The sequence below is a fragment of the Halichondria panicea genome, chromosome 9 (genome assembly GCF_963675165.1).
Source record: "Halichondria panicea chromosome 9, odHalPani1.1, whole genome shotgun sequence".
NCBI classification, from domain to species: domain Eukaryota; kingdom Metazoa; phylum Porifera; class Demospongiae; order Suberitida; family Halichondriidae; genus Halichondria; species Halichondria panicea.
Window position 1 is genome coordinate 1872685 of NC_087385.1, and position 24745 is coordinate 1897429.

The 24745-nt window shown below is 41.1% G+C and overlaps 2 protein-coding genes and 1 long non-coding RNA gene across 6 annotated transcripts in view; 2 read left to right on the forward strand and 1 right to left on the reverse strand.

The window, feature by feature from the left end:
* Window positions 1-24368, forward strand: part of LOC135341066 (uncharacterized) — a 67234-nt gene extending 42866 nt beyond the window's left edge. The window contains exons 10-16 of one of the 3 annotated variants that reach the window (XM_064537538.1): window positions 10124-10327; window positions 11001-11090; window positions 14250-14478; window positions 20438-20577; window positions 23562-23647; window positions 23971-24056; window positions 24227-24368. In XM_064537538.1, coding sequence (XP_064393608.1) covers window positions 10124-10327; window positions 11001-11090; window positions 14250-14478; window positions 20438-20577; window positions 23562-23647; window positions 23971-23989 — 768 coding nt within the window. In that variant the 3' untranslated portion in view covers window positions 23990-24056; window positions 24227-24368. Of the gene's footprint in view, window positions 1-10123; window positions 10328-11000; window positions 11091-11355; window positions 11846-11899; window positions 11964-12014; window positions 12263-14249; window positions 14479-20437; window positions 20578-23561; window positions 23648-23970; window positions 24057-24226 lie in introns of those variants that run through there. The other 2 variants (XM_064537540.1, XM_064537539.1) reach the window with 2 other exon arrangements.
* On the forward strand, window positions 1936-4002 carry LOC135342078 (uncharacterized). 2 transcript variants are annotated; one of them, XR_010396751.1, is made up of 8 exons: window positions 1936-2171; window positions 2239-2395; window positions 2448-2567; window positions 2629-2778; window positions 2863-2982; window positions 3056-3129; window positions 3355-3734; window positions 3782-4002. It is a non-coding gene; the product is annotated as an uncharacterized LOC135342078 (long non-coding RNA). The 2 variants fall into 2 exon arrangements; XR_010396750.1 differs by having other exon boundaries at window positions 2863-2978.
* LOC135341067 (uncharacterized) lies at window positions 17576-19692 on the reverse strand. Its single transcript, XM_064537541.1, has one exon. It carries the CDS (start codon window positions 19439-19441, stop codon window positions 18320-18322), a length of 1122 nt encoding a protein of 373 aa, XP_064393611.1. The 5' UTR covers window positions 19442-19692; the 3' UTR covers window positions 17576-18319.
* Window positions 24369-24745: the final 377 nt, after the last annotated feature.

Below are 24745 nucleotides of genomic sequence, written 5' to 3' on the forward strand. Positions count from 1 at the left end.
CTCATATCTTCTTCAATCTCTAGTATTGCAGCATCATCTGCCTACTTCATGATATCGTCCTGCTTATCCATATACCTACATCTATATTGTATAGCTGTAGACTATAATATAATTATACACAACAGGACTTGACTATATAATGAAGATTGTTTGTGTATCATTACTGTGTTGGATCCTGGTATAGAATTTACCTTGTAATGTTATTATTAAGGGGTGTTTCAACAAAATTAATTTTCAGGGTTTCTGTTTACGAATCACTGCTCTTGGAAAGTCAATAAGTTCTAGTCAATTAAAGTAACCTCAGAATTGTAAACTTGGGTATAATTATAATTATAGGTATTAGTTGATACATGCTTGTCTAAGAACAGTATACTGAACATTTTCAGGGTCAAGTTCCGTTTACGAATCACTGCATGCTCTTGGAAAGTCTAAAAAGTTGCTCAGTAAGTTCCCAGTCGATTAAATTAACCCGAGAAGAGTGTGTCAACGTATTGGTTGATACCTGCTGGTCTAAAACCAGCACTAAATATACTTTCTGGGTTTCCGTTTACGAAGCACTGCTCTCGAAAAGTCTGAAAAGTTTCTCAGCTAGTTCTTGCTCAGCAAGTTCCAGTCGATTAAAGTAACCTCAGAATTGTAAACTTGAGTATAATTATATCAAATACTGGCTGCATGATATCTGCATGCATGTCTAGACCAGCACTGAATATGTTATTTTTCAGGGTTCCCGTTAACGAACCATAGCTCTCGAAAAGTCAGAAAAGTTGCTCAGCAAGTTCCCAGTCGATTAAAGTAACCTCAGAAGAGTGTATCAACGTATTGGCTGCTACCTGCTTGTCTAAGACCAGCATTAAATATATTTTCTGGGTTTCCGTTTACTAAGCACTGCTCTCGGAAAGTCAGAAAAGTTTCTCAGCAAGTTCCAGTCGATTGAAGTAACCTCAGAAGAGTATAATTATATCAACATACTGGCTGATATCTGTATGCATGTCTATAGACCAGCACTGAATATATTATTTTTCAGGGTTCCCGTTAACGAACCACAGCTCTCAGAAAGTCAAAAAAGTTGCTCAGCAAGTTCCAGTCGATTAAAGTAACCTCAGAATTGAGTATAATTTATATCAAATACTGGCTGATATCTGCATGCATGTCTAGTCCAGCACTGAATATATTATTTTCAGGGTTCCTGTTAACGAATCAGTGCTCTCGGAAAGTCAGAAAAGCTTCTTAGCAAGTTCCAGTCGATTAAAGTAACTTGAGTATTTCAACATAACTTATTGGCTGATACGTGCTTGTCTATATTATATCAGGACTGAACATAATTATTCCAGTTCCCGTTCTCGAATCATGGCTCTCAGAAAGTCAGAAAAGTGGCTCGGCGTGTTTCAGTAGAGCCAAATAACCTCAGGACAATAAATTGGGGAGTATAAGTAGGAGTTAGGTGACTGGCTGAATTAACACACCTTAAAAAATGATAATATTAAATTCACACAAAATCTAGCTCTGTGCATGTACAGACATAATTCATTCAGTCATTGTGCATGTAGCTAGCTAGAGTCTAGCCTCGATTCCAAGCCGCTGAGAAAGGCTATTCAAGGGGCTGGAGTCGAGGCTAGCTAGAGTCTACTGCAGACATGTGCAAGTAGCTAGCCATATTATCGAGTCTATACTGCAGACAATGAAGAGAATGAAGAGTCTACTTACCTGACTCTTAAAACTAGGCTGGCCAGCTTTCTACTTACTTACACTGATACTAGTAGAGTGATCAGGCAAGAGCATCTCATTACATCTGCGCAAAGTCAAGGGTTAACCTTGGAATGCATTGCCCTGCTACGCCCACTCATTTACTCTTCACTTCCGCTTTTTCCGATTTCTGGCTTTCTGGTCCTACATACGCCCCTTATAGCCTGCATGTAGCACCTTGGCTCACGAGATACTTTGTTCCAAAAAAGAGCAAAAAAAATGGCTGAAAGATGTGACGACTCTCGTTCTCTACCCAAGAAGAAGCGTGCTAGGCATGGTTTTCGGTACCAAATGGAGCTGAATTTCGATACTGAAGATGCAAAGCAGGCTTTTGTAGCTAGGATAGATAGGGCAAAGCTAGAGGCTCATTGCCCTTGGATAGCAGAGAGGTTATTTCTGTCTTGTTGGACAAGTTGGAGCATTATCAGGTGAGTGTGTATGATAACAAGTTGTCCGTACTCTGTACACCAATAACATTTATAATCGTGTTCTCAGAACGAGCACTCAGATTGTAACGAAGCGTCACCCTGTAAGCGTCCAGGGCTAGGGTACAAGCCCACGAAGATAAAACTAGAGGATCCTCTTGCAATCGAGTCATTCACGTCAGCACTAAAAGACACCCTTATTTACAAGAATGCCGAATCATTGTCGAGTGAGGTTTTTTTCTAATTATTATATAAATTTCTATGATGTTGTTTTTACAGTGTCGAGACACATTCTGGGTGGAGTCTTTCAATCACCAGCTGCTCACATACATCTCAAAACGTGTACACTTCGTGGAAGCTACATTCAACATGAGAATGAACCTTGCTATTATGGACTGGGTACGTTATGCTGGCTAATAATGTATGTGTGACTGTACATTCATTCATTTGTTTACTTCAGAACGAGAATGTACGTAGAGAGTGTACAAGTGAACGACTGGTTCAGGGCATGAGAAGACCGAATCGTAGGACTCCCATAAGAGTGCTGGTGGAAAAATCGTTCAACTTTGCCGGAGAAATATGGCGAGCAGCAGAGAAAAGTTGACCTCAGGTACTGCGTATAATATATTTTATGTGCAATCTACATAATTTATTTTACATATAATTTAATTTTGCTACATGTATATATGTGCAGTGAGTTTGTAGAGGACGTGCAACCTGAGCAATCAGATGAGCCAGTAGATGAAAACGAGGACCTAGTAAACGATGGTGTACATGTACTTGACGAAGGTCTTTATGAAGACATATAAAGTAAGTACGTATCCGTGCAAATTTTGACTAGCCAATCAGCATTTTATAATTGCATTTTACATAATTAAACAATAAAGGAAGTAGAAGACTGGAAGTCTGTGTATGGAACTCCATCTGGATTCGGAAATCGCTCACGCACCTCCTGGAAAAGGTATATATTATAGCAATTGATCGTACTTGCACTGTAAAGTGGGCATCATTTATAACTTACTCTCAATACACAGTCAGGCATCACATCCCTCTTGTCATGTGCACTGGTTTTGGTCACTTTATATGCCATAATTATATAGAGGGTGATTCCATACCCCCAACTGACCTAGCAGTGTCCAATACTTTCTGTATAGTTTGAAGCGCTTCACCATGTTCCCCAAATTAGGTGCAGCGCTTCCAATCAGCCAGCTGGGTGGTCTGGCTCTGACACACGATGACAGGTGGCAGTACGGGCAGGGACCCTCTCCATTCAAGACTGGAGGATCATCGTGATCATACCCTCTGGGACCTAAGGAAAGTACCACTCATTTTATTCATATGTACAGGTTAGTGACATTCACCTTTCTTAGGCCTCGAAGGACCGGCTTCACCCCCAACTGTCCTTACTCGAACTCGAGAAGCACCTGTGCAAAAGATAAGTGATCGTCATCCATATCACGTGATAATTATTGAAATTAATTCCTCTAGAATTACCTGTCTTTGGCCTCTTCGCTGGAGGGGGAGCAGCTTCACCACTGGATGTATTACACCCGCCTGACACTGATGGTAATTTAATTGTATTTGAAATCATCATTCTAATATTTACTTTCCAGTGTTACCTTCGGATGGCGCCGAATCAATTTCGTCAAGAGTGACGTCGGGGAACAGCGCAAGCAACTTCTGGAACTCCTCCAGAAAGTGCACTGGAGGATGCTGGCTGTACCGTACCTGAAGCTGAATAGATGTAGATCTACATCTTATTTATGTAATGTCTTCTGTGGTACCTTGAGTCTTGCTTGTTCTGTATAAGTAGCCATTATGTGTTTTTTGTTTGCTTGTGTTAAAAAAAAACCACGTGCATGTATCCCCACCCTGGTATAAAATGCGCATGCTTGTTTTAGAGCTGTCTAAATCGTTTGAAAGGGCTATGAAGCGGGAAAAGAAACGAGAGCTGTTTACAGATATTTGAATGTTGGAGCTGGGGTCAAAGGTCTGCCCAGGGCACGGGCCTTTTGTACCGCAACAGGCGGAAGTGAATCTAAACATTAACCGCGCGCGCCTTATAAAGCCAACATGCTCGTTTAAGGTTACGATGCAGTGTTCGCCCACGCAGTAATTATCAGTAGTAATCAAGCTACTAGCTCTTCCTGTCCGTCTAGGAGGAATAGGAATTACTAATCAGATTATCCGGTAACTGCATCACAAAATGCAAACGAGGCATCGATAAAAGTCACATCCCCCCCAGTTGCGGACATCATCGCTCAAGATCAAAACAAGCAACTGGACACCTCCAAAGTGATTGAAATCAAAGCATCTGTAAGGCACTCGAACCGTTCACTTCAGGACCAACAAGCTGAGACAGTTTACGGCCAACTGTCTCCACAGTCGAAACGCCTTTTTGACCTGGCCAAAGAGAAAGGTGCCTCATCGTGGCTTTCAGTTCTACCTATTGATGACCATGGTTTCTCCCTCCACAAGGGTGCATTCAGAGATGCACTCTGTCTTTGCTATGGCTGGCTACTGCCATCGACCCCTACTAAATGCAACTGTGGCTCAGCCTTCTCAGCAAACCATGCAATGATTTGCCCAAAGGGCGGCTTCCCAACGATAAGGCATAATGAGCTACGTGATCTGACAGCTTTACTTCTCACCAAAGTCTGCCACAATGTTGCCACAGAACCCCGACTACAACCACTAAGCGGAGAGTCTTTATCTCACCGCTCAGCCATTACCACTGACAATGCCCGTCTTGACATCCGTGCGAGAGGGTTCTGGTCTGCTGCTCAAGACGCATATTTTGATGTGAGGGTTTTCCACCCGAATGCGCCCAGCAACAGCTCCAGAACATCAAAGCTGCCTACAAGAAACATGAAGACAAAAAAAACGGGCTTACGGCCAACGTGTCAGAGACATTGAGCAAGGAGTTTTCACCCCCCTAGTCTTCTCAACCACAGGTGGACTGGGACAAGAGGCCACCACCTTTTACAAAAGAATAGCAGACATGCTCGCCTGGAAAGAAGGAAAAAACTACTCAGTAGTAATCAGCTGGCTAAGATGCAAGCTATCATTCGCTGCTGTCCGATCATCAATCATGTGCATCCGAGGGACAAGATCATCAACTCATCGACCCCTACGTGACGCGGACATTACTCTCGCAACGGAAGAGGGCCTGATCCCTCAAATTTAATTAACTGTAACTGTTTCCAATAAATTATTATGTACATGTATACATGCTCTTTTTCCAAAAAAAAAAAACTTGTCTTGACTGTATACCGTACTTATTCGATTTAAAGCGACCCTCCAAATATGCGACACCCTTGATCTTTTCCAATTTTCTGACCTCTAAAAATAGCGACTGCAGCGTTCACAATTATTTTTTTATGTCGCGTCCTAAATAGAGGTCAAACCACAGCCTCGATTCCAGGCCGCAAGAAACAATGTAATTTAAGCGGCCTATAATCGAGGACAGTAGAATAACCTCCAATTAGATGCGACCTTCTAAATATGCGACACCAGGACTTCAACATAATTTTTCAACCTCCAAAAGAAACGACCTCTGGCTTCGTAATTATTTAAAAGTGTCGCTTTAAATCGAATAAGTACGGTACGCTAGTCGTCATTTTATATGCTAGATATTGCATGCTCTTTGCCAGTAAGGCAATTATCTATTTAAAGGAGGAAAGGGGCGGGGCGGCTCGAAACAATTTCTTCAAAACAATGAACAGTCATCGAGTTAATTAGCTCGTGTAGAAGTCAAAAAATATGGAAAAATAGCCGACTAGCTAGTGAACTATGGCATTTTTCTTCAGTTTGTAGATAGATAGGACCAAGAACTCTTCGAGCCGCCCTCAGGAATATCATAAACTGCTGGTAGGTCACTGTTTAGTTCTTGTTAGAGTCTTTCTTTGTCTAATATTTGACGACTAAAATCGGCAGTGACCACACGATCTTTGTGGTAAATTTTTTGCCATCTAGTTAGCGTACTGATAGCTAGCAAGCGCTGTAATAGTTACTTATGAGTAGTGCAACAGTATAAACACATAAAGTAATAGAAACAATATCTTCCTTTCTCACAAAAACAAAAAATAAAAACTCAAGAATAATTCATGAGCAAACACTGTATATCGTAACCTTAAAATAAAGATACGCTTATAGTCCAGTAAGCGCTAATAATCCAGTTTCTACGGTATGGAGTCTGTGACAGTTACTAGGCACAGACGAGTGATAATCATCAGTATCTATGGGATAATGGTTAGCAACCAAAATGCAGGTTGAATCTGCGCATGCGCAACATGTTGTTGCTTTGTCAACCAGAAGGATGCGTAGCAAGTTTCTCCCAGTTGAAGACGAGTTTAAGAGAAAGAAAACGGCTAAAAGACAAAGAAATAAGACTCTAGAACACTAGGAGAGCTTGCTTGTAGAGAACAGACAAGAAAAAAAGACCAGAAAAACGTTGACAACCAGCAACCCGTTTTGAAAATGAATAGTTATGAAGGATAAACAGCGTGTGCTTGCTTTCTATCATGCTCCAGTGTATCAGAAGAGGAAACATGCAGTGGCGGATCCAGGGGGTCCCAGAGTGCCACGGATCCTCCCTTTCAGTCTAGCTATTGTGGCTTTACCACAACTACCAGCTAGCTATTTATCAGTTTTTGTAGCCATTGTAATTTGATTCAATGATTGCACCTGTTGTTTTGATGCATCAACTGCCAAAGGAGTGTTCAGGTTAGCCTAAGCTATATAGCTAGTTGACTGTTCGTGGCAGCTAGCTAGCTCTACGCAAGTCTATTATGGGACTTCCCCTGGCTGAGTATGGGATTTTCCCTAGTCATGTGTGACCGGAAGTGGGCGTAACCTCCAAAAAAATTCGCGCTGCGCGTGACTTTCACTACTCACACTGTGCGCTTGTAGTTTGGAACCCCTCTTCATTTTTCCTGGATCCGCCACTGACATGGACCGCTATAGCAAAAGAAAAGTGTTGAAAACTGTTTTGAAGCAAAAACGACTTACAAGAGCCTGAACAGGCTTAAATGGTGGTGCAGTACACTTCTGCATGTGCAATATTCCGTTCAAAGCACTCATTCCCAACACTGATGCCTGTTAGATGCATTAAATATGACTGCTAAACTGAATACTGACAACCTCCTGACCTTCAGCCTCACTGCAAAAGAGCAAAGAAGTTATACAGAACAACAGAGCATTAGAAAACATGAAAGAGACTGATAAACATTGCATTGCATGATTATAGCTAAGTGTATAAATTATTGTTTTTCTTGTTCTCTCACTGCTGAAAAACGTTTCATTCCAATTAATCCTAGTGTGCAATAACAAGTGTGCAATAATACTTCCGGGTGTGCGATATGGAAAAATATCTGCACACTTGGTGATGAGTCGCTTCCTGTGTAATTTGAATGTAAAACGCTGATGCGCTGATGTCAGCACTTATTAAAAAGCAAATATACTATATATATACAGTCACATGTATGCACAGACTGAATGTCTGGAGCTAATAGAAATTCTACTGTCGATGACTCTCATCAGCTTGTATAGCATCACAAAAAATAGGCCGTCGGGCAAGGCACTTTAAGTAGTTCTATATAATAGTACTGGGGTTTTTGATGTCAAAAAGGCATTTGATTCTGTCCCCTATGTTACTCTTCTGAAATATCTTCTGTAACTTAATTTTAACGAATACATACTAAATGAAAGCACCGCAGGTGCTGATGCCTCGGTGAAGATGCCAAAGCTACATAACATAAAGCTACTAATAGCTTTGATAATTTTGCTGCATGCAAAAACTCACAGAGTGGGTAATGATCGACCATTATTATTGTTAAAAACGATCTATGCCAAAAGTTCAAGTCTAAAATTAATGGCTGCCATCAGCAGAGCCTTGCAGCTCCCTTCCTCACTCTTGCAGCTACCAATAGCTAGCGTTTTAGTGCAGAGCTAACTACTAAGTAGAGTAGCAACACTCGGTAAACAAGTTTGGCTACGTGCTCTTCTGAAAAGGCTGCAATGGCATTCCAAGTAAGCAAAACTAGGCATAACTCGACAATGAAGCATTATTTTGCAAATCCACGAATTAAAATCCAAGTAAACATGACTAGAAGCCTATAGAAACGTTTACTTGCACTTGATTCATCCTTGAGCAGCTGTAGCAGTCTACACAGACAGACACACAAACACACTACCGTATACCTCGCTTGCGCATGCGCACCGAGGCATAATAATTATTGGGTGCATAGTTACTTACTGGAGAGGAAACAGTTTGTGGGAATTGATGGCAGTAACTCAGGCAGCTTACACGTTCTTTCAGGTGTGCCCCAAGGTTCGGTTTTAGGTCCACTATTGTTCATTACGTACATAAACCAAGTCACAGATGTTATTTCTCAAGCCAATAAGGTTAATATGTTTGCTGATGACATGACCTTGTATAGAGTTATTACATATTCTATTGACTACGTAAATCTCCAAAATGAAGTCTCAAATTTTTGAGCACCAAATCATTAGAATTCAATCTTGGCAAGTGTAAGTTTATGTCTGTTTCTAAGAAAACATCGCGCTCATTGTGAAGGCCCCAATTCTACTTTTAAATAGTTATGTACTGCAGCAGGTTTTTAACTATACAAATACCTAGGAATTACTATATCGGCTGACTTGAGCTGGCACGGCACACTCACATCAATACCATATGCAATGAACAAGGAAGTTAATAGGACTCCTACATTGCCGGTTCTCAGGCAATTCTTCTCCAGCAACACTATTAAAGTTGTATACATCCTTTGTGAGACCATGCATATCTGGAATACGCTTTCTCTGTGTGGAACCCATTTCACAAGTTGGAAATCAACAATCTAGAACAAATTCAGAGATTCGCTATGAGAGTCTGTTTGAAGAAATGGAATTTGATAAGTGAAGAATTGCTCACCTTGACCATGCAGGCTTCCTACTCTACAGCTGAGGCGCCTTGCTGCTGTGCTCTGTCACCTGTTCAAAGTACTGCACCATCTGACTACACTGTAAAAAACTAAAAGAAATAAAATATTATGATGCAGCAGCAGAACAGTTAACTGTTTCTCTCTGGTCCCCTACAAATGTAGAACATCCTTGTACAAATTTTCCTTTTTTCCTCATGCAATCGCAGTATAGAATAAGCTCGTTAGCCACAAGGAATTTGCTTTAGTAGACTGTGCTAGTATAATATTATGTTCAGTTAGGTATTCTCACTTAGCTGACATGTTGTATAGCTATTAAAACGCATGTGTTTTAATGTTTTAATTTTTATAATAATTATTATTATAAAAATAGCTATAAAGCTAGGTGAAGTGTGTCCTATATTATAGGACACACTTCACCTAGCTTTATAGCTATTTGCTGTATCCCTTGCATTAATTGTATATATAATTATAGTATTGACTGACTCAGCAATATTTGTGCTCACGTGATGTTGTCCGCCCCCCCCCCCCCCCCTCCGAGAGCTTAGCACCCCCTCAACAATTCAACAATTCAATATATCATGTAGATATGAAATGTAGGTATGAATTGTTGTCTTTAAAAATCAGAGTCATATGCATGTCATTGTGCTTAAATTAGGCCACTCCAAGTGAGACTGTAGTTTCCCGTCCAACTCGCGCTTCCTGTTTAGCTACCGCATTAATTAATAGCCCTAATTATCCTTCTTTGTTGCCTCTAAGCACATGTCCTAGCTACCACATGCACAGTCATGTGCATATAATATCAAAATTCCCATGTCATTTAATTTGGACTTAATGCCCCTGAGCATGCAAATCCCTCTTTCTCTTCTATAATTATATCTATATAGTGTGACTATAGTACCCTAGTGACGTCCTGCATTTTAACGATTATAATTTGTTTTGTCTTCTTCCATATGCATGATGCTTATGCATACATTTGTGCATGTCTGGATTCTACCAAATTTTCCACACATGCAGGCTCTCAATTTTCTAGACTTATTGCTGGATGTCTGGGACAAGCGCAAGTTCAGAGATGAGTCTATCGACACTGAGTGTACCAACTGGCTGCAGCTGCTCTTGGGGTTGGTGGAAATCACTCGGGACCACTCCCACACACTTCTCAACAGTTTCTTAAGGAAATATGGTGTCTGCAAAAAGTATAAAAAACTTATCTGCAAACAGGTATATATGTTTTGCCATGTTAATGTTAACTATTAATTTGAGCATGATTGTATAATTATAATTATGAATAAATTACTGTAATAATGAAAGCACCGCGGGTGCTGATTCCTCGGTGGATGTGTCAAAGCTACATACGCTACTATAGCTATTACACACAGATATCATAATGGTAATTTTGCTGCATCTAGAAACTCGAAGAGTGGGAAATGATTGATCATGATTGATGGGCTAAAAAAGATGCCAAAAGTACAAAGGCTATAAAAGCTAAAATTAATGGCTGCTATCAGTATAGAGCTCTCTTCTCACTCTTGCAGCTAGCGTTTTAGTGCAGAGCTAACTACTATAAGTAGAGTAGGAACACTCGATGTACAAGTTTTGCTACGCACTCTTTTGAAATAACATATAGGCATAACTCGAGAACAAAGCATTATTTTGCCAACTATAAAATCCAAGAAAACATGACTAGAAGCCTATATATATAGATTGTCTGAATCTCTTATACTTACTTGCACTTCATTGATCCAAACAGCTGCAGCAGTCTACACAGACACACACACAAGCACACTACCGTATACCTCGCTTGCGCATGCGCACCGAGGCATAGTCACCATTGTATATAATATAGCTGCTATAAGTATAATGACAAACTGTCAACGTGTCAATGTGATCCCAGATTCTTGAAACTGTTGAACAAAACTTTGGCAAATTGAGTATTGAGCAATTCTTCATTCTCTACAAGGCCTTCATAATCTGGCCCAACAAAGTAAGATTTCTGTGACACTAAATTAATCTGTCATGCATACGTCAGTAAAACTGAATATTAACACCTGAAATTGTTGGACGCATGACCATCATTGTACAGTGCATCCAATCTATAGAAAGTAAAATACCACAAATGTATGAGTAGTATAAAAGGGTGTGGCCCGGCCAAGATAGCGCACGTGTTCACAAAAAATGACTACCAACAGCTTAATTGTCTTTGTGTTTGCTATTTTTTTCTGTTATCTACACACAACCACACTTATAAGAAACTGCCACGTGGTACTTTATTTAATGATCACTAATCTGCAAAAAAAAGAAATCAAGTTCTTTAAGAAAATGAGTGCGCTACTCTTTCGATGTTCACTTTGTGAGGATAGAGGCGAAAGAAGCCTTAAATTCTTGGAGAGGTGTAAGACTGTTCACCAGAGATTGACTCCAGCTGGCAGTTCTCTTTTGGACAATTACAGCTTGTTCAATATTTTATCGGATGGGTTCATCAATGAAGCCACAAGTCATTTAAAAGGTTTCTGACATACACCTACGTGTAACGATGATAGCTTCAAACACTTCCCGTGGATCCCTCCGGATACTATGCCGTTTCATATCCACATCAGTACTGTATCATCTATGCATGGTAATACCAATTAATTTATTTTACACATGCAATACACATGCTGCATGCATGGGAAGATTGAGATTACAGATGGACTTCGATAACTGAGAGCGATAAAGAAAACGAAGATGGATAAGCAAATTGTATGTAAACACTTTTATTATACTACGAACAACCACATATTTATCTATCTACAGAAAGACGGGCAGTGAAACCAGACAGCAAAGAACGAGATGAAAAGGAAAACTGAAAAAAGAGTAGGTAATATTTGGTGCTATAATTAAGTATTTTGACAACCACCTACATATACAGGTCATCATTTTCAGCATCAAATGTAGACCGGTAATCAACATAGATGACTTGGGTACCTCTCTCTGATGCTCTGCATACTTATTAGAACGGAAAGTTGAACCGAACCTACATTAGTAATACACTCAGGATATAATTATCTGTGCATCTCTCTTTCTTTGCCAGGTACTCATCATTTGACCATGGAGACGTTGAGATCATTGAGACACTTCCAGAAGAGCCGGTAAAGACGGTACCGCTTCTCATTATTAGCAGGATGAGGACTAGCTGAGCCAGGAAGAAAGTACGAAGGCAATTCTTGTTTTGCATGCAGGGCATACAGAAGCAGTGGGGACAGTGACCTTCTCCACGCAAAATTGGAAACACTCTCCGGTGTCGATACCCTAGGGTGTGTTGGAAAATTGCTGGCAGTAAGTGCGTGTTATTTTACATAAAATAAGACTTTGTTGTACAGATCGTACCCTGATCCTCTGGAGAGTCATCCTCTGTATCGTGCTCCATATTGTTGTCACTCTCAGTCTCGGAGTAATCATCGTGGCTGGCTGTCACTATGACATTCAGTGGGGGGTTGTCCACAACAAAAGCTATCAGGCTTCTTAGATACTCTTCTGGAATATGTTCCTCGCTCGTTGAAACGGCTCGTGGATACTACTCCAACCTGATTTTTTTTTACTGTTGCTCTATACTTTCTGTCATTTCTTTTAATTGTTCTTTCTGCCATTTCACTGTATATATTACAGGACTACTACGTAGCTATCTTATGGGCATGTGCCAGCTATGTCTGGGTGGATATGGCACTATAAACAAGTACAAGAAAAGAAAATTCGAACTTTGCCGCCATTTCTACAATGCGTTTGAATTTACTTCCGGCCGGGTCCTTCCCCTTTTTTATACGCTGCACACGTCCAAACAATCGCGAGGGATTGCGGTGATGTTTTACATGCGAGCTTCTCGTTTAAATGTATCTCTCAAGATTGGGAACGGTGCTGATACCATTGTGCGTGTAGGTGAATGAAAAGCTGCAACATTATTCAAAAATATTTTGCAAAAGTTATTTATATTGTGGGTGGTGATCGTAAAAAAATGTGTGTACCGTATATCTTCTAATTTATCGGACACTTCTATTACCCCGGACACTCTTTTGGGCAATTTTCGTTGTTCTAGTACAACGGACACTCCAGTACTTTAATATTACATTTGTTCTAAATATCCGGACAATACCTTGAAAAGTTGAGTTATCATTCATAGACGGCAAGTAAGACTTACAGTACTGCAGTTAGATAGCTTTGATTAGCTAGTTTTAGATAGCTAGTGCAACTATTCAGTCGTACCCTGTTCTATTAAACTTAGCTAGCTCGCATGCAGCTGCTTGCTTGTTCTAATTATTCTGGACACTTCGCATATTCTATAAAAATCTGTTCCAATTATACCCGGACAATTTCCAAAATAATTATTTTTTGCTGTCCGATAAATTAGAAGATATACGGTAACATCAATTATCTCTAGAAGTAATTCCAGACAAATTTTCAGTTAACCGACAAACTGTGTAATTTTTGACCTTAGCCATAAGATCTTTAAATCTCTCCTTAACCGAAACGGCACTAAACACTAGCAATTTTTGAGCACTGCGGAGGATGTGTAGATATATGTAAGCAACATTGAACCTTTCATAAGATAGCCATAGATGCTGTGACAAAGTTCCAAACCGTTGCCGGAAACTGTTGGCCTTTTCTCTCCCTAATTACCCACTATAACAATTCTGTTTCCACAAACCCAACCTTATGTTGTCATGGAAAAATTTTTGGTGGATACTATTGTAGCTTATTCATTCACCTACACAATGGTATCAGCAGATTTTCTTAGAAATGTTCCTATCCAAAAATTGCAATTAAGTGTAGCAACTACTCACACATTAAATTTTGTAGTATTCTACTCTCTATATAGACTGGATACACTGTACCTTAAGTTGACATAATTATTTTCACACGTAGATTTGTTTGCAATTTCACTGTTTAGCTCATTTTACTGGTATTAAATTCTGCTAATTCTTCGCTCAAGTTGTGATTATTCATAACGTTTCTAATTACTCGAAAGTGGTTTTAATGAGATTCATTGCATTTTCCAATTATCTGTGAGTACACATTTTTGCAATTTTACTCTCATTCGCAGAAATTAATACTTACGAAAATATACTTTTTATGATGACAACAAATCAAGGTATACATACTATTTTTCCAGTTTCTAGGTAAATACCTGGAATCGTACAAAGTCCGTTCAGGCGCTAAAATCAATGACAGTACATACAAAGAATTTTTTGGAGAGGTGGTGGAAAGGTTTCCCGCTGCACATGAGCACTACTACCTTCTCGACTTCCTCATAAAGATTTCTGAGCGTTATCGTGAGGATGGGTGTCAAAAGAGCTTTGTCTTGCACCTCATTAAACTGAGAGTACCAGAACTATTTACAGGTGAGTGAAAATATTACTTGACCCTCTTTATATATATCTTTATTTATCTTTATAAAGTCTATCACTCTATATGTATTTTAATGTATCGACAATAGCTGTACATGTTCATGACATTGTTATGCATGGATTGGAGCTAAATGCTCTCACCAGATTTCTTGTTTCCATACTCTTTGGTGTTTCCCCTAGCCAATCCTATATAGCAACTTTTTACATTGCTAACCAGATTCCCTTTCTTTTTCAGTACAGAAGTATAGCTATACTATCTGGCTAATGCAATGTAAAAACTTGCTAGGATTGGCCAGGAGAAACACCAAAAAGCGTGGAAACAATAAATATGGCGATAGTATAATTATTATAACTCCAATCCGTTACAACATAATTTACATTTACTTTTTTTCACAAATAATTATTGTTTTGTTAATTTTTTTTCGCTGTGGTATAGTTTACGCGCTATCCGGGCCTATTTCAGCAATTTTCACATTTCTAGCAGGTTGATGTTAATTCCCTACATACATGTACAGTACAGTGATACATTTTGGTGAACAATTTGTGGGTATTTTGTGCATGCTGTGCAAGCTATAAATAACTATTGTCTGAATGTTGAGTGTTTCAGTTTTGTGATGACATTAACACTTGTACCAAGGTTTTAGTGATTTGTCGTAATAGTGAATGTCACTATTATTGTTATAGTTTTAGTGGTAGCTTTATAGTTGCCTGACCTTATTATTTTAATAAGTTCTGTATTAGTGTTCTAGAAGCTACTTCTGGTTTTCCGTTTTATATAATGTGTCTCTGTGCATGTGTATACTGATACCAATTGAACCTCTATCCGTCTGACCTACCTAAGCTAACCGAGGCATTAGATCACCTGCCAACTGGTTATGGGCCCAGTATATCATTCTCTATAGATTGAAGAGAAGTTTATAGCTAGCTGTCTACAAAGACTGTATAGATACCGTCACGGCGTGAACTATTGTATGCTCAATCTGATCGATCGATTCTCGCAGCAACTCTCGCAGCAGGTTTAGCTACTCATCAAGTTCCAGCGGAAGACACATGCGCACCCGAGACATAATGACTGTGTGAGTCATGGGCTAACAAGCTATACATATATAAGGAGAAAGCTGTACGTCCTATGGCTCAAAGAGGGAGGGTCTGTAAACGAACACATCAAGATGATGACGGAGATTTTTGAGGCACTCGCAATGATTAGAGACGCAGTATCGGAGGACTCCTGGCCAGCCTGTCAGAATCATTTAACGTACTGGTGACAGCGTTAGAGGCACAATCCAAAAATGTGCCTAAGTGGGCTGTTGTGACTGAGAGACTCTTACACGAACTGAGTGAGAAAACCCCAATGCACAGCCCTGGAGAAGAAGGAAGAAAAGCTCTGTTTGCAAAACAAAAGAGTGGGCAAAAACGTCAATTCACTTGCCATTTTTGTCACAAGCCCGGACATTTTGGAAAGACTGCCGGGAATCCCTTGCATCACAGAAGCAAGACGCAAAAACTGCTCAGGAACAAGAAAGCGATGGAGAAGTTTTTTCGTTGCGTCTCAGGCATCATCACAGTCTCAAAAGGAGGCTGGATCGTTGATTCTGGTGCAACATGTCACATGTGTAATGACGAGAGCCAGTTCATACAGCTGAAACGTTTGAGAACGATTCAAGAAGTTAGGCTGGGCAATGGAAGACCGCTAGATGGCACGGCTGAAGGAACTATACGGCTAGAAACATTATTGCCTGATGGAAAGACAAAGAATTTCACAGTTGAGAACGTGTTGTTTGTTCCCAAACTCTCCTACAACCTCTTGAGTGTATCGAATGCCGGAAGAGACCGAGGAAAGCAGGCCTGACTCACTTGCTGATGATTACAAACTGGTTATTGAATTCCCAAGTGACACAATTGGTGAAACAACCAGCGATAATGTACATCCGCAACCTAAACAAATCGATCAAAATGTTGTGCCAATTAGAAAGTCTACCAGAACGAGAAGACAGCCAGATTATTTTGAATGCCATTTAACTGAGACCCAACCACATTCAAAGAAGCAGCCAAGACAAAAAGAACTGTAATGGAAACTGAATTGAACTCTCGAGATGAAAATTATGTGTGAGACTTGGTGAAGCTACCACCTGGTCGGAAGACTCTTGAAAGTTTCAAGAAGAATACTGGGGCTGACGGCACAGGTGACAGTTTAAGCGAGATTAGTGGCTCAAGGATTCGTGAGGCAACCCGAAGGTTTTGAGGCGAAAGGAAAAGAGCACCTAGTGTGTAAACTATCTACGGACTCGCGATCAATCTGGAGTGATAGAACATGAGAAAAGTGAGGAGGAGTGTGGAAAGGACATTAACACCACTTACATGTACTAAATGTAACTATGGTGTTAGATAGCTTGTAAATCTAGCGGTAGCTTTAGTTGCCTGACCTTATTTATTTTAGTAAGTTGTTTTAGAAACTTTATCTGGTTTTTCGTTTTGTAGCATGTGTGTGTATACTGATTCCGATTGTTGTTACCTGAACCTCTGTCCGTTTGACCTAGCTAAGCTAACCGAGGCATTAGATCCCCTGCCAACAGATATTCCGAGGCTCTAATACAGTGTTGAGCACAGGCATACTGAATCCGTTTCACAAGATAAGGTATAGGAATGAACATGAAAATGGACCCAAAATGAGCTGTTTGACCCATGAATAATTAGTTAGGGGTCGCGGGATGGGGTCAACCCCCCTCCCCTCGGGGAATGCCTTCGCCAAACCCTATATAATACACAATGGCCAGGTCTTAACTTGGATGCTGTGGCTTATTGATGCAGTGTAAGGTAAGTTGTTAATTGGGACGAGCCCTGAGGCGAGTCCCATAGTTTCGAGTACTGTAGAGAAAAGCTCAGTTTCATCCAGTAAATGTCTTACTGTTTCGAAAAGCTCAGCGACCGGATATTCATTTGTCTGTCGCTTTAAGCTTTTTAGCATGACGATCGTTCCATTTTGCACGCTTTTTAGCGTGACGATCTGTTTGTCTCTGTGAGGGATCAGGGTTTAGAGTATTTGAGATAACGTTGATTCAGTTTCACACAGTCAATTCGATGATCTCAACAAATCCAAAACTCAACACTTAAATACTAAAACCTGTTCTAGAATGTTCTACTAACAAACACATGATCTGAAATGTTCTAGAATGTTCTACTAACAAAACACATGTTCTAGAATGTTCTACTAGTGATCACTGTAGTACTTGTGGTTTACCACATATCAAGTAATGCCCTGTGAGGCCATGTCCTCACACTCCTCCTTCCTTCTCCGGCGACAAAATTGTCGTGTTTGTGTCGTGAGCATGCGACCGTTTGGCGTTTCCCCTTTCTTGAGCATGTCCTCTTGACGACAATCGTCAAGGTCAACAAATGGTTCGCACAGAGGCTCTGTATGTGCCTCGAGGGGTTTAGCAATTGCCCCTGCTCCTTCTTCTTTTCCTTGGGGTGCTTGCTCAGCCTCTTGCTGCTGCTTCTTCTGAGCACAAGTAGTGACGAGGAAGGCGTCCTCTGTATTTGGGAGTGTCGTGCCGGATTCATCATTAATGAGCGACAATAGTTCAGGGATATCTCGGCCAAGTATGATGGGTACCGGAAGAGTGTTGGAGATTCCAGCTCGCACCAGGAATGTTTTTGAACCTATGGATACCTTGATATCTGCAAGGGGGTAAGTGAGAGTATCCCCGTGAGCACATCTGACTGTAATTTCACCCTCAATCCTAATAGAGGGTGGTAGGAGGTTGGACCGGACCAGCGTTCTAGTAGCTCCAGTGTCCAGGATCAGGTTTGAAACTGGTTTTCCTTCCACAAAACCTCATCGGATTATCTTCTCGTTGGAGTTGGAGGTTGGCTGGAACATCAAGGTAGCCTTTCCTTCGTCACAGAACAGGTTGGGGTTGCTAGGGCACTTGTTAGCGAAGTGTCCCTTCTCATGGCAGTTGAAACAAGTTGGTTCTCGTCTGGGGGGTAGTCTTGTATTCTCCTGTCGTGGGCTGGGGCAGTCTCGAGCCCAGTGGCCTAGTAGTCCACATTTAGGGCAATTCCCTGGGGGTGTCTTCTCGGTAGATTTGTTTCCCGTGGTATGGTGAGCCTGGATGTAGTCCTCAACAAACTGAGCTGCTTCCCCACTGGTCTTTGGCTTTCGTTCGCTTACATGGAGGCGTACCTCCTCGGTTAGACCTTCTAAAAATTGTTCGGTAACCATGAGGTCGATCACTTGGACGATGTCAGTACAGGTTCTTGTCCATCTGGTTGCTAAGTCTGTGAGCCGGGTGACCAACTCCTTAGGCGATTCTCCAGTGTTCATCTTCTGTGATCTGAATCGTTGCCTGTACGTCTCCTCGTTGATATCGTATCTCCGAAGTATCGCGTTCTTCAACTGGTCATAGTCATTGGCTGTATCAGCTGCCATAGCTACATAAGCCTGCTGTGCTTTGCCAGTTAGTTGAGGTGCCAGTAGGCATGTCCATCTTGACTTGTCCACTTCGTATGCTCCCATGCTACGTTCGAAGGTGATGAGAAAGGCCTCGATGTCATCTACATCTAGGAGACGACTCAACTTCAGTGAGGGCCTGCTTTCGCCAGTTGGGGGACGAGCTGTCTTGTCAATCACAAGCCTCTGAAGCAGTGCCATCTGTTCCTTCAACTGATGGTGCTCCTCTGCAAACTGCTCCTCCCACATTTGTCTGTCTCTAGCGAGTTCCTCCTCTCGTTGTCGCCTTTGTTCCTCTCTCAGCTCGCTCTCGGCACGTCTTTGTTCTTCTCTCTGCTCTCTCTCTGCAGCTAGTTCGTCTTCTCGTCTCTGTCTCTCTTGTGCTATCTCCTCATCTCTCTTTCTGCGGTCCTCTAGCATCAGCTGCATCATCTCCCGGAGAGATGTAAGGTCTGTCCCCTCGTTGCTAGACATCTTGTAGAGTCGTCCTGATCTAGTAGTCATGAACTGTAGGTCAGTGGAAAATCTGTCACACTTTAGATCCCACTGCTGCCACCAAATGTGAGGGATCAGGGTTTAGAGTATTTGAGATAACGTTCACACAGTCAATTCGATGATCTCAACAAATCTAAAACTCAACACTTAAATACTAAAACCTGTTCTAGAATGTTCTACTAACAAACACATGATCTGAAATGTTCTAGAATGTTTTACTAACAAAACACATGTTCTAGAATGTTCTACTAGTGATCACTGTAGTACTTGTGGTTTACCACATATCAAGTAATGCCCTGTGAGGCCATGTCCTCACAGTCTCGTAGTTAAGCTTTTTAGCGTGATGATCGCTGCAAGACATTAATTTTTATTTCTACTCGAACTCATGCACTGGATGAAACTGATACAGCTCAACAACTAAGGCAGTGAGGCAATGGCGTTGGGATATCAAACACACTATCTGCTGGCAACAAGTAGGAGCTATGAGACAGAAGCTCGTCTGTCGTCAAAAGGTTCGAATTGAAGAGGAAAAGAGAATTGCAGTTAGAGAGATCTTTAGGAAACGAAGGAAACAGCAAATCGAAAAAGTGATTATTACTCACTATACAACTTTTTTGTCTTCGCTAAGGCTAGGCTCGCCCCACACAATGCTTTCAGTATCCCCTAGTTATTATGCCATTCATGGACATCTGGTGCATACACACACCACAAGCAGTTAAGCTTGCGGCTACACCCCGAAACATAAATAATTGTAACTATAATTATGCATGCACATGTTTCTGATATAATATATATAGCCCTTCTGTTATGTACACCCATACATAGTTTTTGTACGTGTTTATAGGCTTTAGTGTATGCATAATAATAGTCAGCCGTGGGACTAGTATGTACATGCAGTGACAAAAGATTTACGCAAAGACCATCTCTCTCTATAATCGTATTGTTACCAGATAGGATCATATCTGTCATATCTGTTATTGGTTTAATTTCTTTTTGTCTCTGCAGTACCTGATCAGGGAAGCTCTGAAGAAGTTGAGATTGTCCGGGCTAAGGAGATACAGGGGAAGTTCACCGGCATGCTCAAAAACTACATACGTGGGAATGCCCTTAAGGAAACCATTCTCCAGCAGATGACCAAGATACTGGTATGTGCACTGATGAACTATGTTATATATTGATGTATAGCTACATGCTATATGTATGAGAAGGCTATATAGTGAGTGCCATAAGCTGTGTAAAGTTTTCACAGTACCAGGAACAATGGAAAAGGGTCACTAAAGTAGAGTTAGCTATAACTATGATTTTATCCTGATCTTAGTCCCAGAACATACCTGCCAGCTCAGCTCATTCGGCATTTCATTCTTGAGCATAATCTCCAGGCCTATACCCTTACTCATCGCTTGAGAACCATGCATAGAAGCCTATCTGCATAGACCCTTTTGATATTATACCACTGCATGGTATACAGAATTTAGACAATTGCCTATAACTATTCTTTGATGCTCAAAATAACAGCCTATCAAATTCTTGCCTATAATTATTATAATAATTCCCGCATAATAACTGAGTATATACCACAAGCTAAACGAAATGATCTATACTGGTATAACATCACAAACGTTATAATGGCCACATGACTGTTAATTAACACTGTAGCCTATAGGATCGAGATATTAAATTATCCACCAAAATACCTGTATAACGCCTAGTATTGACTTCGTATATGTTATAACTTTATGTGTTCCTGGTTATAACTAGCCGAGGGCATAGCAGCATAACACTGTCTTAGTAACACAATATAAACTGCCAATTCTGCTTCACCATATCACTAGAAGCGTCTCTTTTTCCTGGGGGCTTGAGCTGTTTTGCAGCAGTGTATAAGCGAGCTTCTTTGCCTTGCTTGTAAGGCCGAGGGTAGACCACCGTGGAGGGATGTTCGAGCAGCAGTTACAATGAGTAGTGGGGTGAGGCTGTTTCTTTGCAGAAGTAGTGGCAGTAAGTAGGGTGGGGCCTATATATGGATATACCACACCTAAGAGGAGGATATGTAATAGTTGTACGATGGATATCAAGGGTGTATTGCGCCCTCGGGGAATTACATACAACTGCCCTAGGTAGTACAATAACAATACACACGCAGATATCCATGGTACAGGTAGCTTGTACTATGAACACCTATATATTGATTAGAAGCTGTTATCCAACCCATTTACAACTGAGTATAGTAGTAAACACTCTTTGATCCCTGCATGCCGTCCATGCACTGTGCACATTTTGTGTGCTTGTGCTTGCACTTGACAAACCACATTTACAACTTCAACACCTGCACATTTTTGTGCTTTCCACAGATTTTGTCTCGGTATAGTATTCGAGGGTCCTTAAAGGGTTGAGGGTGGGCTTCAGGCTGACCACAGCCAATGTAGAGGGCTCTTAAAGGGTGGAGGGTGGGCTTCAGGCTGAACACAGCCTATGTACCAGTGGGATTTGTACCCTGGAGTATCCTGAGAGTTTCAATGGATATTCCTTAGTGTCAGAGCACATCATGGTACAAGCACCCATATATATCCTCCGCTACCGTGGTTACTCCGAGGCATAGCTGAGGGGTATGTAACCATGGTAGCAGACGATATATGGGGTACATATCCTCTGATTAGGTGTGGCATATATCTGACTTATATATATACCACGTGACCGCAGCACTATAAAAGGACCTCCCCCTAGCAACAATTCAATCCACGATGTAGACTGCAAAAGAACAAGACTATGCTGGATTTTGCAGCCGTCAAAGAGCTAGTTGAGCAATACGTTGACTCCTACACATGTTTAAGAGCTTCCTTGGTCCAAGCGTTGACCATTCGACATCCCTTACTAACCCTATATACTGGAGCTGCAAGCTCTTCTTGGTATCTAAACCACGCCCATTGACCCATGGAAGCTTAGCCATCTTGTTGGAGAGTACCTTGCGTGTTTCTGTCGTCGCTTTGAGTCTTATAGTACCGTCAAGGGCCTATAAAAGAAGAGAGGGCATGCAACTCCTATATGAGCAGAGTTCAAACGTGGGCGGATGAATGTGCATTACTGTGCAATTTCTATTTTTAGCACTTCATGCAAATGCAGCCATTCCTCCGCCCACGTTTGAACTCTGCTAGCTACGTGTATTGATAGTGGAGTTGCATGCCCTCTCTTCTTTTATACGCCCTTGGTACCGTCATGCAAGCATGGCTCTTTTCTCTTTGCTTACTTTCTTAACCACCATATAACGAAAGCACCGCAGGTGCTGATGCCTCGGTGGAGGCCAAAGGTACATAACATAAAACTATACACGCATTATAATATCATGATGAACAATTTTGTTTTGCTGCATGCAGGCAGGATCCAGAATCACAGGGACAACTCGAAGAGTGGGTAATGATCGACCACGATTGTTATTAAAAATGATCGGTGCCAAAAGTTCAAGTCTATAAAATGAATGGCTGCATCAACAGAGCCTTGTAGCTCTCTTCTCACTCTTGCAGCTACCAATATCTAGCGTTATATTGCAGAGCTAACTACTAAGTGGAGTAGCAACACTCGGTGAACAAGTTTTGCTACACACTCTTCTGAAAAGGCATTCCAAGTAAGCAAAACTAGGCATAACTCGAGAACGAAGCATTATTTTGCAAATCCACGAATTTAAAACATGACTAGAAGCCTATAGAAACTCTTACTTGCACTTCATTGATCCTTGAGCATGCAGCTGTAGCAGTCTACACAGACAGACAGACAGACACACACACACACACACACACACACACACACACACACAAACACACTACCGAGGCATAATTATGTACTTTATAATTATATAGTAGCTGCATGGACAAGCAAAAATATCTAGCTATATAGCTATCTAGCTACAAATCTACGGACAGTATCTTTTAGAGTCTTGGTGTTGCATGTACATTAATAGGCGCTAGTCTTGTGGACATGTTTGTCAGTTAGATGTGTGTTCGTTGCTCTAGTGATTGTTCCTGGAAGGAATTGTTGTAGTCGTGTTGACAGAATACTTATAGTTGATGTGTTGGTGCATACATGTGTACGTAATGTGTGTAGTGCACTAACTGTTTGATGTGTTGTACTTTTCCCCTAGAATTTACCAAGTTCCTCAATGACGTTTGTGTCAAGAACAACGTGGACTGTAGCCCACCGCGAACTGCTTCTCGGTTACTTGACAAGGTATGTGTTATGTTACAGTGGAAGGGGCTCGTTTGGTTTTTTGTGTACTCAAAAATTTGGTTGGTTTCACATCCTCCCCAACTTGGGCAGTGTACAGTAGTGTATATATATTGTACGTGTTAGTTACGTATCCTGATGATAAACTACTACATTTTTTACAATAATGTACAGTACAGCTCTTCGCCCTAAATCAAGCACTCCATATATTGCTCTGTACCCCCCTCCCCCTTCCTAGCTTGGTACTCTTTAAATAGCACTTATAGTAGTGTGGTACTTGCACTTGTGTCCTGCTGCTCGTTGAGTCTTCCTTATCTCCTCTGCAGCTTGTTGGCGACCATATAGAGGTGAACTGTGTCAACCCGACCTTCATCTGCGAGCATCCTGAGATCATGAGCCCTCTGGCCAAATGGTGAGGGGATTGATTGACAACTGGAATTTAGTAGTAAATTCATGTATAGGTTTCAATTTTGATGGCTTTCCACTCTTATACATGGCTTAGGTTGCCCTGTGATCAAGATTTAGTTCACTCCGTATAATTATATAGTTTAGCAGTGATTTTATTCACCGTAACCATTGCAGGCATCGCAAGATCCCTGGGCTGACAGAGAGATTCGAACTGTTTGTGTGTCAGAAGGAGATTGTGAATGCGTACACTGAGCTAAACGACCCGATGGTCCAGAGGGAGCGGTTCCAACAGCAGGCCAAGGACAAGGCAGCTGGCGACGACGAAGCTCAAATGGTGGACGAGAATTTCTGCACCGCGCTAGAGTACGGGCTGCCCCCTACTGGGGGTTGGGGCATGGGAATCGACAGACTCTCCATGTTCCTCACTGACTCAGCTAATATAAAGGTGTTAGAATAGACAGATATGCCACTGATATTGTTGTTGTTCAGAACTTAAAATTTCCGTAGTTAAAATGTTGTGTCTAGTGTAATTATACAAATGTATCTCTAGAGTATTCTACTGATACTGTGTCTATTATTTCTAAACCCACAATCTTATCTTCCCACACATATCAAAACATTTTGTCAAATGAATGTAAAAAATATGTAAAAGTTGTCATCAAACATTTAATCTACAAGTATACAAATGCAGTA